Genomic DNA, 21,011 nt, shown 5'->3' with positions numbered 1-21,011 from the left:
ATGATAGTAGTGAGTTTTATCTTTAATGCTTTTAAGATCAATGTTTTTCTGTTTATATTTCTTTCAACAGAGCAGTTGAAGGGAAAAAGTAAGAAAATGCATGCAAAGTCTATTTGCCTGTGGTGTGTGCTGTTTCTTTCTACTGCTATAAACCGGATTGCTGGTGTATTTAAACTTGCAATCTTGAATGTACTTGTTCTATGTTTTATGCATGTGAACTGTTTTGTTTTGTTTTTTTCTGGCTTTTTTTTTTTTTTTTTGTGAGAATGAAGAATACATGGCCTACAGGGTCAGAGTGACCTGGAAAGCATAGCCAGCTTTTTTATAACCTTTTTTTTTTTCCAACTCTGGCAAACACTTAATAACACTATCCACAGTTTTGTAACAGAAAATATAAACATGTTGCATTAACCCAAATGGTCTTAAAGTGTGTGTAAATTTAGTCCTAATAATTTTGTCAGTTCTCAGTTCTTAGAAAATACTGAATAGAAGTTGGTTTCCAGGTTAGTTTTATGACCTCATCCCTATTGTCTTTCTTCTTGTAATACATAAATATTTGACATGTGTAAACAATATATTACATTTTGTCTGTGATGTGATATTCTCCCTATAGGCACTATGAACTCTGTGTAATAACATTGCTTGGCATCCATATCTTAGGCATAGTTCAATGTTACTTTGACACACCATTAAATTTGGTAACTATTCAGTAAAGTTCAATGCCTTGAGGTTGTGTCTTTTGCAAACATGTATTCTCCTCTGAAGAAAATGAGAGACATTTAACAAATCAAAATTTAAAAATAAAATTTACCTTACTCAATTAGCTATTAAAAATTAGCGCCATTCCAGGACTATATATTTCTTAAGATCCCATTGGTATTAAAAACATTAGCTTTAAAATATACGACATTTTAAAAAATGCTTATGTATGTTTTAGCCCTATAAAGTTAGGACTCTGAGATAGTCAATGTCATGAAAGAGCTCTAAAATGTCCTGTAGAAAGAATCATGAACAACCAGCCAGAGGGAGCAATTTATCTGTGGAGAAGTGTGTGTTTGTTCAGCATCAGATTTATGAGTGTGCACAGCTGCTGATAAGTTCTGGCACTGGGATACAAAATCTACTCCACAAACCAGCAGGAAAATGGAGGACAACTGGAGATTTTAAAAATTATATATATATATACACACACATGTCTCCTTAAGGCCTTCACTTTATTGCAGTTTATATGATTTAAAATGTCCTGCAGACACATGGCAGCTCCTTGGCAATCTTCAGGGCGTTGATGTATTTAATAAATAAACATGACTTTTCAGGCCTTCATTTATAGAACAACCCATTCCCTCCTTGAGAAGTTCCATAGATGTGACTTGGGAAATCATTAGCAGAAGAAATTGTTTTCTTCAAAACAGCTATGAATTTTTTCCAAATTAACTTGTTTGTTCTGATTTGTCATTTAGACTTGCTTTTGCTATTGCTATTATTATGTGTTTGAATTTTATTTGGATTTATCTTCAAAATTGCTGCATTTGATGTTATATTCTAGCCTTATATTCTGTTTCCATTTTTCTTTTTAATTAAATTTCAATTTAATTTAATTTATTTTGAATTAAAAGTTTGTTTTCTAAGTCATTTTCTTTAAGTTTAGACCAATTTTTAAGTATAAAAACAGGGTGAAGGATTCACATATACTTAATTTTATAAATTTTGTATATTTTATAGATTCCTGTAATCTATATTTTTTTCAAAATAAAAAGAAATAACTCAAATGATCAATTAGGGCCTTATTTGGCAGTCCCTGTAGAATTTAATGGTAAAATTGTTTATATTTATCATTATATTAATAATAATTATTAAATAATGCATAATTATTCAATAAATATTCTATGCAATATCATATATTGTAAAAATGTGTTTTCTTGCATATCATCCCAAATAGCACAGTATATTATTATGTGATGACTTTCTAATATTCTAGTGCAGTCTTTTTTTCTTTAACTTTAAATTTCATATATTGCTGGTGCTTGATTTTGATGTCCTGTGCCCAGTAATTTCTTTTTTGTTTGTTTTAATTACTTTACAAATCTCGTATAGTTCAATCTTTCATCCAGCAGTTAAACAATACATTTAATTTGCCAGACACTTGGTAATATTTTTGTTATGTTGGATTTTGCTCAGTCACCTATACTCCTTCCACTTAGCCTGCAACCCTTGCTCAAGCAAGCTCTTTTGTTTGTTCTGCTGCCTGTGCATGGTCTTAGAGTGTGCAAGTTGCTCTTTACCCCTGCACAATGATAAGCCTGATGAGTGGAATTGAAGGTTGGTAGATTGTGCCATCACCATACAGGGTTATGTGACCCCAAGTGTTTCTAATATACAGTTCATAGAATTCTTTCAGCATGAATAGTTTCCAGTTTTCAAATTTTATTCCATAAATGAAACTTCAAGAAATTTCTCTAACCTTTTCCTTTAAAGTATCAGATAGTGTCTAATAGTATTTCTTGAAAACCTTCTTTTAAATTAATTTGACATGCTTACCTAGTCAAAATAAATAAGAATAGAATGTGGATGATAACATTTCGAATAAAATTAGTGCTTGCACTTCATGTAAAATTAGTACACTGTATATTGTAAATGTTAGCTTCCTCTTTATCTTTTGAGGACGTATATAATTTATTATTAACTTAACCCATCATAGAAAAGGAATGGAACACAAATCAAGGAAATGTCATAAATCCAAGAATCTGCTGAGGATGTCCTGATATACTGCCACCACATAGGACCCAGCACTGTGGGTCCTTCTCCAAGGCATTGCTGCCCTGTAGATTTCCAGTTTGTTATTCCTTCTGGAATGTTGATTCTGTGAAAAACCATATTGTCCTCTTGTAGAGTGTTGTCTTCTTTCTTTTTTTTTTTTTTGTATTAATTTTTATTGAATCTGTTTAATTACCTAAAACATTAGAATACCTTTTGATATAATCACACAACTATGGAATATAATTTGCTCTAATTCAATCTCTAGCACTTTCCCACCTGCCTCCCTTCTCCTGCTCCAGTCTCACTACTCTACTGATATTTCACTGTACTGGTAGTTTTTTCTTTCCTTTCTCTTTCTTTCTTTCTTTCTTTCTTTCTTTCTTTCTTTCTTTCATTCTTTCTTTTTTAAATTAGTGTCTTGTGGATATACTTGATGTTAGGATTCACTGTGCTATATCCACATATGCACATGTGAAAGTGGAGTCAGTTTTATTCCATGGTTCTTCCCTTTCCCCCTCTCTACTTCCTCCCCCTCTATCCCCTTTGTTTATTCTACTGATCTTTCCTCTGTTTCGATGAAATTCCCTTTCCTTTTTTTTCTCTCTTTCTTTGCATCTTCCTCACCCTGTTGGATTTATTTCTGCATATTAGAGAAAACATTTGACCTTTGACTTTTGGGTACTGGCTTATTTCACTTAGTATGATAGTCTCCAGTTCTTTATGTTTCTGGTTTATTATTTATGTAAATTTTGAATTCCTGTAAATATCCAGAATATTTTGATGCTACTCTTTGAGGGAACTCCCAAGAGAAATTATACTCTCTTCAAGGTATTTATTAGTTGCTGCAATCCAGCATCAGCATGTGGGTTTGCTTATGTTAAAACAATTAAGATGTGATTCACATAATTGTAATAATAATGATGATGATGACAATGATAACAACAATAATAAAATATGTTTCAGAACAGGAAAAGAAAGAAAAACATGCAGAACCAGGTAATTTATTTAAAGTATTCTATTTTTTTTTAAATTTTATGATATTATTTAATTTGCAACTTAATGATAAATTATAAATGAATGGCATAGAATATTGATTTTTTTTTTCTTTTCTTGCTTGATATAGCAAAGTCACCAAAGAAGGAACCTTCAGGTGAGTTACTCTGGTGAAGTGGACTCTCTCTACCAACAGGTAGCCTCAGACTATGTGTAAAGGGTGGTCTGAGGCAGGAAAGGTCAGGAAGTCTCAGCCTTCCTTTCAAGCTCTTGACACAAACTTAACATCAAGGCAGTTTTACAAAGTAAAAGCCTGATAACATGCTGCACCCTTGCTACTCAGTGTGAGGCCTTGATGCTGAGGTAGGAATGCAGACTCATTAAGAAAATGAATGCCCCACCCAGTCCTACTGAATAAGAAACAGAAACTTCATAATATACCCAGTGGACTCCTGTGTGCAATGTTTGAGAAGCAGGAATTTTTGTTTAGTGAAAAAAATGCAAAGAACAAAATAAAACATGAGCAAAACACTTCCTGTGAATGCATCTAATATTGCTTTGCTTTTCAAATATGAAATATTCACTTCCAGAAATATTCTCCCCCCATGCATAATGTTAATTAGTAGCATTTCTTGAGCACTTGGGGATTTATCTTTAAAAGAATGGTAGATTTATTCTCAATATATTTGTAATCTAATAGGAAAAAAAAATTGAACTGAGAATCAAACAATGAGACAAACCAACCCAATCAACAAATACTGAAAGTGCAGTTACTATAGACACCAAATCATTTTCTTATTTTTTTTTCTAACATTTTACCTGCTCAGTATGTTATTTGAATGAAAAACTTTGACGTTTTCTAGTGACCTCTATTTCTTTCTTTTTTATTTCTTTCTGTTTTTCTTTTTCTTTCTTTCTTTTTTTTTTCATGTTGAGTTTGTATGAAGAAATGTCACCCAAAGAACCAGGAGGTTTTATTGTTAGGGGAGGGTATTTGGGCTGGTGTGTGCTTGTGTTTATGTGCACATGTTGCAGATAGTCATAGCTTCATATAATGTCCTGTAGTTTGTATTTAAGTGGAAATAATATTTGCCAAATGTACATAACAATGCAAATAGAGTTGCTACACCATAGGACTGTCCTAGCCACAACCATAGCAAATCACAGGTTTAAAGCCACAGTTTTCTTCTTCCCAGTTTGTTTTGTTAAAACTACTGCAATAACCCCAATCTGCTTAGGTATCTCTCCAACCAGTTCCATAGCATCATTTCCTTACCTTTACAATAGCATTTAATGTACTGTTAAAATTATACTCTCTTCTTTTTTACACTTTCAACAGTTCTTAATTAGAGAATAGGGCCTATTTTTATCTCTTTATTTTCAGAATGCCTATTGTGATTCCAAGCACACAGAGGACACTTGATAACAATGTATGAGGTGAAAGAAGGACACCAAGTAGAATAATCCCAGTTTTTAAAATTTAAAAAATGGATGACTTCCAAATACATAATTTACAAGATGAAGTAATGGCACATTTCACTATCTCACATTAACAGCCCTACCATTTAACCTTTGGTAAGGAATGGTTTATCTATTTATAGAGAACAGCCTATTTGTCCAAGAATGCATTCCCACAAGTGCTCTGTAACACACATTTATACTTATGTACATATGCAAAAAGCTCAAATAGAGACACATTTTAAAATATGGAGGGGCATATCAAATGACTTTTGATATAACTAGTTTTAAGGATCTTCATAGCTAAATACCATGTCTCATATTGAACATGACACAATACCATAACTTAAAATTGCTTCAAAACATCTGTTCATTTCAGGGTTTGATTACAGTGTAGCCACTTAGCAGTAATTAGTTTTATTTTTAAAATTTAAACCATTGGATAATCTGCCATATTATTTCTTTATTTATTTTCACTTCATTTTATAGAATTTGAGGAAAATGTATTTTCCTGAATATAAAAGCAATCAGATCCTTTGCAAACTTAAAATGGAAAACTAATAAATGAGTCATGAATGATCCTTCTATGTTGGAAGATGTTTAAATAGCAGTCCCTCAGAAAACAAAAACAAAAATCTGTGGTTCATGAGTATTTTTAGAGTATGTCAAAGAAATTGTAGTGCTATGTATTCTCTTTCTAAGATTTGCCTTGTTGTTGTTGTTGTTATTGTTGTTGTTTTTGTTTTTTCCTTTTGGTCCTTAAGATTATACACATAGTCTTTTAAGCAACTAAAATAACTTTAAAGTTATTTTATAAAAAAAAAGTATGTTTAACATAGACCTTCTTTCTTATCATTAACAGCTGCAAGTGAAAAACAAGTGAAAGCAAGTATGTTGAATAAAACTTTTAAGTGGAGCATATTTTAGCAGCTTATTCTCTTGACTGTTCTGCTGTAGACATTGCTAATGCTAATTTTTGAGCTGGAGTGCCAATTTTTTGTGTGTTGGAATAATATGGCAAATTATTCATTTCTGTCTTTTCTGTGAATTCATGCTTCTGACACTTTATCTATAGAGCTTTACTTTGTAAATTTTAATTTGTCCAGATAACCTCTCTTCAAATTGTGACCTGTTTTATACTTTGCAGAATATGTGATCTCTTCATTTTCTTAATTAAATAATTCTTTAATTATTCTAATGATTAATTGTTTGAAAAAAACAGGCAACATAATTTGTCTACTATAAATGTTGTGTCTTTAATAAAATGTACCCCCAAACCCCAGTTTTTTAACTGTTATTTGCTATCATATTCTTTTTTTAACCCATGTAACTTTAGATTATGAAATATTGACTGGCAACTATAACATATTATGCCATTTGTATCAGTGGTAGCCTTGACAATATGCTCAAGGGAAAAAAGCTGATTTCTTTTGTTGTTTGTAAATCTTAATTTGATAAAATAACTAACAGGTTGCCATTAATGGAAATTATTTTAAGCATAAGGGCTTGCATTTTATTTTTGGAAAAAAGAAACATGGTTAGCTTCTTTAAGTTTTGGATATATAACCCATGGTCAGTTGTGTGCTTGATAAAATATATTTATATTTCCCTTTGGGTTAGAGTTATATAAGTACTGATGATGATACTAATACATAATACTTTCAGACCTAGTATATCACTGGTAAACATATCAGTGAATAATTGGAATATATGTTAATTAGATAGGTGAGAATGTCTTTCTTTTTTTCTTTTTAAAAAAGAACATTGCTTTTAGAATTTTTCCCTTAGACACTGGGGACTTTAAAAGTGAAATTTAGCATGAATCTAAAATTCCATTTGTATTTCCATGAAAAATTGTGAGTTTAAAGTTGAATGCAAAGCTAATTGGAACTCTATATTATGAATTGTTTAGTATGCTAGTACTTAGTCTGTAGAAATTCATAATCAAGAAAATGTATAAAACAAACTGATAATTTCACAGCTCTGGTAAAGAACTTTAGATTAAAGATTACTCTATAAATTAACATTTTCTTAGTAGGAAAATGTGACATAGATAAAAATATTCATCTGAAATTTTAAAAAAATCTGTGTGATCTGCCAACTATGAAACACACTATCCAATCAAGTTTTTAAAAGATCAGCATGTTTTGCAGGAGATTAGCATATTGGGTTACCAAATCATTAAAACCCAACTTAAAAATTTGAAGAGTTAATATTCTGCCCCTTATGTGGTTGAGACATATGAACTTTACATGGACATTTTCTGTCAATATAAAAATTAATGAGAGATAACTCATAAGCTGTTCAGATTTTCTAATAACAGCCACTTCTCCAATTAAGAATTGGTTTCTTGTTTGTCGTTTGGAAATTATAGCCTTACAACTTGAGAAGTGTTGCACATTTCCTATATATAGTGGGCTGTTTGTAAAGTCAATGCCTAAAATGAAAATTATATATCATTACAAATACTCTTGAAAAGTCTTTAAATCTTCCATATAGTATGGTGCAAATAGTTTTGTGTATGTAGCCTGCACATCTGGAGTACAAATTTACATTATCTTAAATTATGAGAGCAAGTGTGAAAGTGAAATATGTAGCTGAATTAACATAAATCAAACATTTATGTAATGAAATTCCATGGTATTGCATTTCATAGGAAAGGTGATATTGACAGAGCAAGTCCATGGTAAATGTAAAGGGACATTTGCCATTAACACTGGATTAGAGAAAAAAATAGAACAAAGATTAATTTAATGGATTGAAACTGTTCCTTCAGGTACTGATGAATAATTCAAGTCATACTAGGAAAAACACTGGAAGACTTGATTGAACTATGGGCTGTATCATTTCAGGGTAGAGCTACTAATAGATTTTTAAGAACTTGAAGAAGAGAGAAACCGTCCCAGGTTCAATGACACAATGCTGGGGAAGGTCACATCTAGAGTTATGGGCCACAGAATGGTGTTGATAGAAGAATGCCTTGAACCAGGCAGGGATGCCAAATCTAGATTTTACAATTTCTGCAAGACAACACAGATAACTCTCTTTCTCAGGGAACAAGTAAAAAGTACCTCAGTGCAACAAAGTCTCATCACTACAGTTCCCTGAGCATGTTCCCCCATACATCATATAGCCACATAGAGTTTGGCAATTCAATTAGGATCAAACAAGGAGGCCATTGGAGTAGAATAGTTCAGATGTTGAATACTAATCATGGTGAATCTTCAATAAAGTCTATAGCAGTTGTTGTGTATTCAATAGGTTGACCACATCCCCCCAACTTTATTTATTTGGGTCAAGGATCAGTGTTTTCTAGTCCTTGGGAGGCACTGTAATAGTTCACTTCCTCCATGTTGAAGACTTTGAGGTTTATATCACATACCCCATATGTGTGTTCAACCAGCCTGTGGTCAATTTGAATTTAAGAAAAAAATTTCATCAAATACCAGGTCAGGACCAAAGTCTAGTCATTTTTAAACTGTGGATCTAAATTTTTACAAAAATAGCAACAAACCGACATTTTTCGTCCTCTGATTTTAAGTATTCCGCAGATTTTTGAGAATGCTCAGCCACCAAGCCTATGTTGATCACTCTAACCACACATCAGTGTCTAAATGTGTAGGTCAGACTTCTGTGACCTGTTCTTCCAATGCATGTCAGGATCATTCAGGAGAAGCCAGTATGCAGAATTGAACAGTTAAGTCCTTTTGAATTTAATTAGCTTTTTAGCATTAAAGTAATACTTGGAGACAATTTGTATTAGCAAAACGATACATTTTTGGACTCAGTAGTACATTTTCTGGCATAGGAATTCTTGAGGAAAAGGAATATGGGCCTGAACCAGCACATCTGATATCAAATAGAATGTGTGTATACCAAACATGATCATGAATGTCAGCAACAGTCATGTTTGACTATACTATCCCAGGATAATTATTACTAGACCATCTTCTCACTTGCTTAGTCTGTATAACAATTTACAGGATGGCTCCTCACATCTCAGTCGCTGTTGTCCGAATACACTCAACACAGTATTGATGTAGCACTGGAGTAATGTACCAGGAAAACTAGGTTGTGAGGGATTGACTGAGGAAGTAGGGCAATACATGCTTGTTATTAAGATTATGTGTAAAGCTAAGATTGGTGTACTGAGTGATAGCTTTAATTTGGAAAATTTCATGGTACAGAATCCAAGAATGTCCACCAAGATTGGCAAAGAAAAGAGAGAGAGAGAAAAAAAAAATTACTAGCAGAAGCAGTATCTAAGGCTGATTTAGACACAAGGAAGTAGGGGAGGAGGCGGTGAGGATTTTAAGTAAGAAACTAGGAATAAATTTCAGTACCAGAAAATAAAATGATGTCCACAGAAAAACAGCAGTATAAATGATAACAACTGAGAGACCACTGTTGGGTTTGAGTCTTAACTGTGTAAATACACAGATTTTCTGATATTGTTGTTCAAATACATCTCCTGATATTATTATTTCAAAGAGTAGCATGGTATTGGTGAAGATGCAGACAAATTCTCTAACAAGACAGAGAAAAAAAAACAAGACCTAAATTAAATCCCGTGTGAGCAAAAATCTGACATAAGAAAGAACAGCCATTTCAGATAGAGAATGGCTAGATTATTTTAAAATGTTGCTGATGTAGTTAGAATTCATTACAAAAAAATGTAATTTATCCTTACTTCATACAATTCTAAAATATCAATCCCAGATGGTTCAGGGACTAAAATAGTAAAGGCAAAACATTGTGTTATTTTTTTTAAAAAGCCTAGAAAAACATATTTATAATTTTTTGAAATATGAGAAAATTGGTAAAACTAGATATGAAAAATTTAAACCATGAATTTAAAAGTTGATTTATTGCATTGACTGAAGTATTATTAGGCCTCCTAAAGAGATATAAAAAAGAAGCCACAAACTTGTAAATGCTGTTTGTAACACAGATAAGTAACAAGAGACTAGTTGCAAAAAAACCCCAAAAAAACTGAAAAACAAGAGGAAGCATTTGACCATTAGGCAGAAGAATGGGCCGAAAAACAGAAGCTAGAAGCAAGCTTAAAAATAGAAAAGTGCAAATGACCCGCAAACATTTCCAAATGTTGAACTTCTAAGCAATATTGGAATTTTACATAAACTTGGAAAATGATACTATATATTCATATCAGATTGGTATAAAGTGGGAGATATGATCATATGATGACGATGAATGGAGCAATAAAAACTTGCATACACTAGTGATGTGAATGTAAAATTTTGGAGAAAAATATAGCATTTATATACTGAACTCAAACATGGACACATGCCATGGCCCAGCGAGTTCACCTTCTAAGAACACTTTTGCACATGTTTATAGTCATTATTTACACTAGCACATAATTAGACATGACCTAGAGTCCATCGACAGTAGAATAGATAATGTATAGAATTTTTACACAATGGGATGTTATATAGCAGTTCAAAGTGATCAATGACAGCTACTCATATCAACAAGGCTACCTCCCTCTCTCTCTCTCTCTCTCTCTCTCTCTCTCAGCCTCCTGTGTATTGGAATTATATTTGTACACTACCATGCCTGGCCATTTCAATGTTTTGAAAAAAGCAAATGAGAAAAATTAAGCCATATAATCCAATTTATACAAATTTATTCACTAATCAATATAATTTAATTCATATAAAATTATCTTACCTCTATTTAGAGACAAATATATGTAATACAAAATTGTATAAAGAAATAATTTTGTGAAATTAATGTCAAGAGTGACTCCAGGATGAAAAGAGTTATTATGCACAACAATGCTGGGGTAAGTCAGAAGTTTCCAAAGGTCTTGATAGCATTCTATTTCTTAAGCTTGTAGGGGATATACAAATGTTTGCATTCATTATCACCATTCACTAAGATATGCACAAATGTCAGGTACCTTTAACTATATCATATTTTTCACTATAAAACAAGTTTAAAAATAGAGAGTGAGAAAACAAAAGTGCTGGGGTGGAGTATAGAAGCTCTCTAGAGGCTGCATGGAACAAGGAGGGAGCAGGGAGTTGAACGATGTGGTGGTTTGTCCATAGGTGAGAACTAATGAGGTAGCAGATAGGAGCAACCTTGCAAGAACAATGACCTTGAGTAGTTACAAGGAGGTGGGACCCAGATGGAAGGATACACACTAAATAGCTGCAGAGACTGATTATCCTTTAAAACTTGAAAAAGGATGGGTATATGCTAGTGAGGTGGTACAAAACTGAGGTAGCCTTACTTATTTTTTCTATGAATTTCTCAAAGGCAGCTTCTCTTTATGTTGCTGGATTTGGACAGTTTGAGGAAAGAGTAGAATTTGTGAGCATTTTGTCAAGGGGAAGGGGAAGACAACTTCACTAGGTCTGGGAGAATATTGCTGGCCAGTGCTGAACATTCCCATGAGTCTTGTGATTGACATTTGAATTAAGGTTGGCAATGCGGTTAGGGTCTTTCTCCAGGTCAGATGGCTGCTTAGGCGACTGGCAAAAAATACATTGGGTATTTTGCCAGATATAATAGATTGAACTGCAGCCCCCACAAAGTTATATTGAAGTTCTAACTCTGTACCTGCGGTCATAACTTTATTTTAAAATAGGGTCTTTACAAAGTTAAGCTGTGGTCATATTAAATTGGAATGGGCCTTAAATCTGATGACTTGTGTCTTTATAAGAAGAGGAAAATTTTGAAACATATACATATGTAGAGAGAGAACAGCTGTGTCAACAAAAGAAAGAAATTAGAGCCACAGCAGACAGAGAAATGCCAAGGATTGCTGGCAATCACCAGAAGCTTTCGAGACACAAAGAGAATCCACCCTACTGCCTTCAGAGGGAGCTTCAGAGGGCCATGTCAAGGCCTTGATTTTGTACTTCTACCCTGCAGAGCCTCAAAAAAAAATCTGTTATTTTTATCCACCCAGCATCTTAAAGGCAGCCCTAGAAATGAATGCAGAAGATGACTATGAATACTAAACAGAAGTGAATGATCTAACCACAGGTCATTTAATCAAGCTTGGTTAGAGGTGAAGACAGGACATGAGGAAGATCTTGAGTGGTAGGAAAGTGGTAAGATTGAAGGAATCACTGTATTGATGGGATCAGATACTATTTAGAGGGAGTTCTTGAGTAGGTGAAATGTGAAGACAAGCAACAGTACCAGGGAACAGGATTTTTGAAATCAAGTTTTGACCATAATGGAAAAGCCCAAGTGTATATTTGTGGTAGTCATCAGAGAAGTGGGGTTCCTGGTTTTCTCAAGTGAGGAGCTCAAGGAAGTGAGAGCTCATGTGGTTGCATGCATCATGTATAAGAGTGACTCCTAATTCTGTTAAATATTAGAAGTGTTTGAAAATCATATAAGTATACCAATACCCAGGACTCACCCCGGGCTCATTAATTCAGGCTCTGCATCTCACCTCAGACATCTGAATAGAATAGATTTATCAAAATTCTCCAGCACATTCTAATATACATTTAGCTTTGAGAGTGATTCTTAATTAAATCCCACAATAGCAGTAGTGTAGAGAAGGGTAGTGATGTGCAAAATTATTCAATGAATGAAAGGATATGCTGCTAGGTTGGTTGACAACAACAGTAAAGAGGGTTAGAGCCTGCTACGATTTGACAGTGTGTACTTTAGAAGAACTGGGATCTGGAGGAAACAAGGAGATGACAATCTATGGAAAGAACTGAGAAGCCAAGAGTGTTAAGTGTATACCCCTTCCAGATGCCTTAATATGTAGAGCATGGAAAAATAAATGTTCTTTATTTTAAAAAACTCTAGGGACATAACAACTTTGGAGAGATAGGGCTTGGTTTATGGATAGAATATAGGGAACATATTAAGAAGCTGAAAATATAGGGACAAGTACTGCTAATGAACAAAGGGGATAGTGGAAGGGCTTTGGAAAGAGGTAAAGTTTTGGAAAGAAATACAGAGCCATAAATTCTCTTTTCTGCTGGAGAGCTCATGGTAGACCTGAGGCAAACGGGAGTAAAGATCACTGTAGGATTGACCTGAGAAGATTCTTAGAGGAAGTTTGGTAATCAGTTTCCAAAATATGGTCCAGTTCAGCAGCAAAACCATCACCTGGGAACTAGTTAGAAAGGCAAATTCTTAGAACATGCCCTGAGTTACCATCTCAATTTCCTGGACCTGCCTCTGTATATTAAAAGCCCTCCATGATGATTCTGATGCATGCTGAAGCAAAGAACGACTGTCAAAGTCACCTGGAAGGTATAAAATACTAAGAGGTCTGCTGGGTCCTGGAGCTCACAGTCTTGAGGCAGCATGAAGAAGAGGGTATTTATGTGACTTCTTTTGTAGGCTTAATTTATTCTCTTGTGGGATCTAATACTATGGTATTAAAACCTGAAGTTATTGAATGCCTCATTTCAATCTCTGATCTCTCTCATAGCCCAAGGCATTGTGGTATAGCAAAGAAAAGGGTGTGAAGGTGTCCACTGGTTATTTTTTCCATAGCCTCAGCTATGGTGATATGGGTGGTAGGGGACAAATACAAATGCCAACAAAAATAAAAATAAAACATATCATCAAGGGAACAACTTCACATAATAAAATGTTCGTAAAATGAGTAAATAAAGTGGGTTATGAACTCCCATTTTTACCCCAAATACAAATTGCAGAATCATATCGGTTATACATCCACATTTTTACATAATGCCATATTAGTGACTGAATCAAATGTATGAAAGATGATACGTCATGAGCTTTGTAATGTTTTGAACAACCAATAAAAAAAATGAGTAAATAAAGCTTTGTAAAAATTCACTACCTCATCATTATTTTTCTGTTTTTCACGTGAACTATAGAAAATGCCACCTTTTCAATTAGTTTACCTAAATTTGTGATTACATAAAATTTTTTAAGAGAACATTCTTTTGTATGTATTCAAAGATTAACTAGAATCCAGGCTTCAGTTTCTTAAATGAAATTAACTGTTCCTTTAGTATAGGTAACTTCTTGTTTTTATTTTATATCACAACTCATTTTACTATTGATAGTTGACCTGAATAATCAATCATGGCAACAACAGGATTCCTTAGGAATCGCAAATTTCCTTACCATTGAAACTATATCACTGTTCTACAGTAAGCACTTGTGTTTTGTGATATGATAAAGTAAATGATCACTTTGATCACATTTCTATGCTATAAAATGTCTTATTAGCAATAAAGATTAAATTTTACATTGCACTATTTAGTGAGGAAATGATCATTTATGTCCTTCTTAGTAATATTAAAACATGGAATGCTGTAACAATTAAGTGATCCAAACAATGTTGTGTTTGTATATGGCATTGATGCATAGTAGAATAAAATTATACTTAAGTACTTTCAAAATAAAAAAAAGAAAAAAAGAAAAGAAATGCCTCCTTTAATTAACTTTGATATTAATTCCAATATTTTGTAGTATAATCAACATTTCAGATTATATCTTCAGGGCAGCTCTTCCATGCAAGATATTCTGGCCTTTAAAATTATCTTTCTCTTTGTTTTTGAAAGCAACATTCAAATGAAATTTTCTGTAATATTATGGCTCATCATTTAGAATGCAAAGTTAACCGATAGAGGTCATATCATGTTGACTATTTCCATAATTAAACAAGCAAGGAAGACTTTCCAAGTGCTCATCCCTAAAAATCCATATACCACATACATTTAGCTGTAAACTAATCCTTTAGTATTCCATTGTATTTTGGGTAACAAGCCACCTTGTTTTTAATGATCACTACTTATTATATAAGAAAATTACTTAATATCACAGAGCTGTACCTTGAAAGGAAATTTCTGTAGTAATCTTCAAGAATGTCAATATGTTAAAAACCAAAGTGTACAAGCTCTTGGGAGTTTGCCTTTCTTTGCAGCTTGCTTTGCTCTCGGGTGCCATATATTTGGATTGTTGTGTTCTTGTCTGACTTACAATACTATGTCATATTGATCTGGTATCTCCAATATCCATTTCTCTCACTCCTTTAATATCTGAATTTGCAGAAATTGAACGAGGCAAAGAAGAGGTTGGTGCTGCTTCAACTAAGAAAGGTAAATACAGCTAAACAAACAGATGTCATGACTGTAACTTATTTATGCTACATTTTCTAAGTGTATGGCATAGTGCTTAATGAAGAATTTTATTGATTTTACCATTTTATTGATACAGAAACTAGTTTTACACAAGATTTGTTGCATCTATGTTATCAAGGCTTTGTTTTTAGTTGTTCTAATGCTAGTCCTTTTTTTTCCCCTTAAAGTCATAAATTAATGCTACCCTAATTATAGTCAAATTGCAAGTTACCTTTTGGAAACTTGTGGAAATGAAACTACATAAAATCAGTAGGATTCCAGTCATCTCCATGGATCATTCAAATTCAATATACTGCCTTAGGAGGTTAGGGCCTGAACAAATGAAATTTTGGCTGACAAACTCACATGAAAAATATTCACTTTGTACAAGAATAATATGACATTAGGAAATGTAGTCCATGAGATGCTGACTTGGAGCTATTTTGCTTTAAGAAATACATTGGGACATTTGGAGTGAAATCAATAATGTATACAATGTCTTTAAAATTATCTCAAGAGAAAATTTAATAGACTATCCTTAATATATATTGTCTCTCTCTCTCTCTCTCTTTTTCTCCCCAACCCACACAAACTTACACACATATTTCACCAAAATGACATAATATTTCTAAAAATCTATTTTATTGCATATACTATATAAAGAGTACAAGCCAGTTAGGATGGTGCACTCTTGCAATTCCAGCAAATTGGGAAGCTGAAGAAGAAGTATTGCAAAGTCAAAGCCAGTTTCAGCAAACTAGCAAAGCCATACTTCAAAATAAAATTCTAAAAAGTGTTGGGGATGGCTAGGCATGATAGCACATGCCTATAATCCCAGTGACTTGGGAAGCTGAGGCATAAGGATCCCAAGTTCAAAGCCAGTCTCAACAATTTAGTAAGGTCCTAAGCAGCTTAATGAGACCCTGTTTCAAAATTAAAATAAATAAATAAATAAAAAAGGGCTGGGGATATTGCTCAGTGGCTAAGCACCAATGGGTTCAATACCCAGTACCCAAAAAAAAAAAAAAAATGGTTGGGAATGTATCTCAGTGGGATGGTATACCTGGGTTCAATCTCTAGTACAGGAAAAAGAATAAAATAGAGACCATGTATCAGAAATGTAGAAATCTATAAAATATATATGACATTTATCTGTATGTTCAAACACAGATTATATATCTAAATGTAAAGCATTACATGAATGTAAGCATTTACTTAAATTTATATATACTTTAATGTTTAAATATATTATGTATTTAAATATTCATGTATTATGAATATCAATTTATTTAAAAATCAATGGATATATAAATTCATACATATTTGTCTAAGAGAAGGCAACAAAAATTAAATAAAGCATTCTGAAGGTAAATATAAACTATATTGTGAGGTGATAATTATAAGCAATTGAACTATTAAAATCAATGGGTGTTCTTTTTTCCCATACAGCTCTATTATTCTGACTATACAGTAGGCAGGAATAAGGCCTGTTTTATAATCATTTAATTTCCTAATAACCTAATATGTGTGATGTCAGTGATCACAGCACATGATTCATTGATATCATTTTACTCTAAGTGTAGTGTCATGCATTTATTAGAAATCCATATTAATATATTTTCTTTTGTGGTGTTATATTCTGAAATTAACCTTGCTCAATTAAGTAGAATGTGAGTAAAAGCTGGTTACTTTAGAATGGGAAATGCCATGGTATTATGGAAAGGCAAACGGTCATAATATGGAGTCAGAAAAAGTCATTAATCTAGGCAGGATAGAAGGGCACACGGCCCTATTAAGTGGATATAAGGCCTTGGCATTGATATATATGTTGAGAGTTAGAACAAAAATAGAGCCAAATTATGTTCAAAATTTATGGTCAAGGGTAAGACCTAATGGAGGTTCAAACAACAGTAGGTGGTTTTCTTTGGGAATTAGATTTCAGATACTGAGACTTAGGAAATCCCTGATTGTGGAAGATGATCAAGAGATAGAGTTAAAAAACAAAGATTGAACTGCTTCAAAGTAGCTGCTTCAGTACAGTGTGAATAACTTTCAGTCTGAGTGTTTAGGTATAAATACAAGCACACATTGTTTGAAGTTCAATCATGTCAAATTGGAGTGAATTGAGAGACAGAAATGAAATTGAACAATCAACTACTGAAATCACAAGGGTCTTTGAGGAGAATAGTTCCTGAGTTTGAAGTGTGGCCAAATATTTTGGTTGAGGTTAAGAAGAACTGCTTGCTAGATTTAGGGGGAAAAATAATTTGTTTATGAACACAAATCATTGGAACCAATTTTATTTCCTGTAGTTAAGCTTAAATATCATGCCTTAATTCTGAATTTAAATATGGTTGTTCATAGTTTGCCTAAGTATAACATGAACAGAAACAAACATTTATTATCATAAATGTTTTGAAACTCAGATAGAGCTTTGTCATTTTGACAAATTACAAGCAAGAGCTAAAGGAAACTGTCCTCCTTGGTGAGCTAGTGTGTACATTCCCTGTACCTGCACTGTGAGCTACACATGAAAATATGTATTGCTTTCATCATGAATTTAGTATCCAGCTCCCAACTCAACAACACTTAATGTGCCTTACTGAATATCCATTTTCTAGTCTTTTACAAGTAATCAGAATATGAAAGTAATTTCAGAATTATTTTTGTTACTAAGAAAATTGGAAAATTATTCTACTAAGTTACAGCTTGAACTAAGAACTGTGTGCAGCAATAAGTGGAATTACTGATTTTGCAGTTGTTTAAAAATTTTAAACAATTATATAAATTGTTTCATCTTAAACCTATTTTTAAAAAGTATAGACTATTTTTTTGGAGATACATAGGACCTAATTATCAATATAATACTATTGTATCATATTGTTCTTCACTTTGCAATTTTCTATTATTTTCACTTTCATTTAACATATATTTATGATTATATACCATGTGGAAAATCAAGAAAATATAAATTAAATAATATTTTTCTTGAGAAATTGAACATACTGGGAAAAGAAAAATATTAAGTCATTAAGTTGGCTCCAATTTTTACTATCAATTGGAAGTTTTCTATATAACTGTTGCTCAAGGATTAAAGGTTGGGATAGCAAGATAAATTTTAAAAATGTGACATAGAAGTTTAAAAATTAGTCTGACCTGGGGAATATTAAAAGTGACAAAGTGGCATATAGGTAAATCTTACAAAATGACAGTGTGACAAGGGGTTGTAAAGATGTCTTGGACCTTGGTAACAGAGAAATGCTAGGTGGTAAGAATTTGCAGGATGTGTATAAGGAAGTCTCAAGTCTTAAGATGAGGCTACTGCCCCTTCCATGCCACTGATGCTCTGGCTAATGCTGATGGCATTTTCCTTGATGAACATTGGACTATTCCAGTCCTTACAAAGCTAGATTTCTCCGTGGCTTTTACCAACTTTTCTTTCTGATGTTGGTTTTGTATTACAACACGATGTTCTAGTTCTCCCCATGTTTTCTTTTTTTAAAATTTATTTCTTACATACATGACAATAGTGGAGTATATTACAATCATAATTATCCATTCACAGCACAATTTTTTGTAACTCTGTATATAAAGTATGTTCAACACCAAATTATGCCATTATACATGAGCTCTCTTATTATTTTTTTGCATTACAATTATTAATACACCTTTATACCACAATTTATCATATCTCTGTTTGTATATAAGATATGTTGACACCAAATTCACATATTCATACATGTATTTTGTATAATGATGAGGTTTTTGTAACTTCTTTGTATTTATTTACTTTGATTCCCATTTTTGTTGGTGTACCTCAGATTCCATAACAACTCTGTGCTTATTCTTTACCCTCTTCTTGTGATAAATATATACATATATATGATATGCTGTCAAGATTAAGATTCTGTCCTTTATCTTGAAGATCCCAATCCTGTGACCACTTCAGAACTTCATGGTGAATTACAGGCTTACATGTTCAACTTCCCAATAAACACCTTCAAATTCAACCTGTCTTAACCTAAACTCCTCAATCCTTTTTCCTGAGTTGCTTTCTGTTTTCTATCCTTCACCTCACTAGAAATCTAGGTATGATCTTTCCTCTATCTTCGCACCACCTGTTTATTCAAAGAATCTCAAAGTTCTGCTGAGTTTATTTCCTAAAGAGTTCTTGAATGTATTTTCTCATACTTATAATCGTTACTACATCACAAGTCCAACATTGATTATCTTGCACCTGAATCATTATAATGACCTCACTACTGCCCCCACATCTTAATAATTATGCCAGAAGAACCCCCAAAGCCATAGTAAATTATCCAAGCCATAATACTGAATAAACCACTCTTTATTTAATAATTTCCTCTCTCTAGTTTCCCATAAGTTCAATTTATTAAAATGCAAATAGAATCTCCCAATATCTGATTTCTATATCCTTTTCCAAATTTATCTTTCAGACATGCCCTGTTTTGTATGTTACAATAATACTCATATTTGCTCATATTTCCAAATATACAAGATGTAAGATTTAGGAAGTAATAGGAAAGATGGCCTCACGAACACATTGTATCGTTCTCATAATCTGAGAATTGATGAAAAGAACCTCCCTTCCAGAAAAAGGATTGATGCAATATCTTTCTTTACAATTATTGATTCATTCCATTGTTTCCATCATTGACATTTCTAAATATTACATTTAAAATCTGAATAAAACTTTGATAAATAATATTCTTTCTTATATCCTTAGAAATAGTGGCTCCTTCATCTAAAGCTATAGGCCTACCTCCAGGAAGTAATATATAAGTGTCACATGAGGACATTTCAGCTAATGAGCATATGACAGTCCTCATGGTTGAGGCAGGGCAACAAAAGAGAGATGCAAATGCTATGAGAGATTTGCATTTCTAAGGAAAATTCTGGAGAGAAATAAAGAAAAAAATGCCTGGAACTCCAGAAAACCAACTTTTCCATCACCCTGTTAGGTCAGGCCTAACCCTAATCCAATTATCACAGTCTATGGATGGAAGTTGTGGTACCTTTTTTCCTTTAAGTTAGTTGTCTCTCTGAAGTAGTGCAATATAAACTGACCTCGCTCTCCCTCTTTCATTCTCTTCTCTTCCTTCCTTCTCTTCTTTCCTTCTTTTCTCTCCTACCTAAAATAAACCCCTTTAAATGAAGACCAAAAAATATATACATTTCTTCTCACAACAGCAAAGGAGGTTTCAGGTATCATGTAGTATAGAAAGAGAAATTGATTAAGATCTTCTTTGGTTTCCAGGCCATTAAAAAATTCACTCACTTAGATGAGCTGTTTATTCCCAAAGTTTATTCTCCATAGAATTAGGCTTCATGAATTTTACATTAGAACCATGAATGAAGAATCAACATTTAATGCAAAATGTCATATTTTCTGTACAGATAATCAGCATTTTCAGTGACCTTTTCTAAGTAACAAAAATAGTGCTTTGGGAAAGTAGTGTCTCTATTTAATAGGAATGCTAGGAATTATTAATCCATCACTGAAAAGAAAATTTGGTCTTTATGGTTAAATAACTTTCAACTGTTTTCTGAGAGTCCAGTCTTCAAATGATTAAAATAAAATAATAATTAAATATATATGCATGTATTTGTATTATTCTACACATTTATAATAGGTCTTCTGAATAAGTAAATTTGCATAAGAATGCACACCCATGT

The 21,011-nt window shown here is 32.9% G+C and overlaps 1 protein-coding gene across 1 annotated transcript in view; it reads left to right on the top strand.

Moving 5' to 3' along the window:
- The window catches only part of LOC107155096 (triadin-like), a 149,375-nt gene continuing 128,364 nt past the window's right edge, over positions 1–21,011 (top strand). Inside the window, exons 1-5 of the mRNA XM_048800416.1 lie at positions 1–88; positions 3,721–3,753; positions 3,881–3,907; positions 6,071–6,097; positions 15,246–15,293. Of these exons, the coding sequence (XP_048656373.1) occupies positions 1–88; positions 3,721–3,753; positions 3,881–3,907; positions 6,071–6,097; positions 15,246–15,293 (223 nt within the window). The remainder of the gene's footprint in view (positions 89–3,720; positions 3,754–3,880; positions 3,908–6,070; positions 6,098–15,245; positions 15,294–21,011) is intronic.

This window comes from Marmota marmota, unplaced genomic scaffold (assembly GCF_001458135.2).
Source record: "Marmota marmota marmota unplaced genomic scaffold, marMar, whole genome shotgun sequence".
Classification (NCBI taxonomy): Eukaryota; Metazoa; Chordata; class Mammalia; order Rodentia; family Sciuridae; genus Marmota; species Marmota marmota.
The sequence above is the reverse complement of the archived record's forward strand: the minus strand, read 5'-3'. Positions and strand labels throughout refer to the sequence as shown.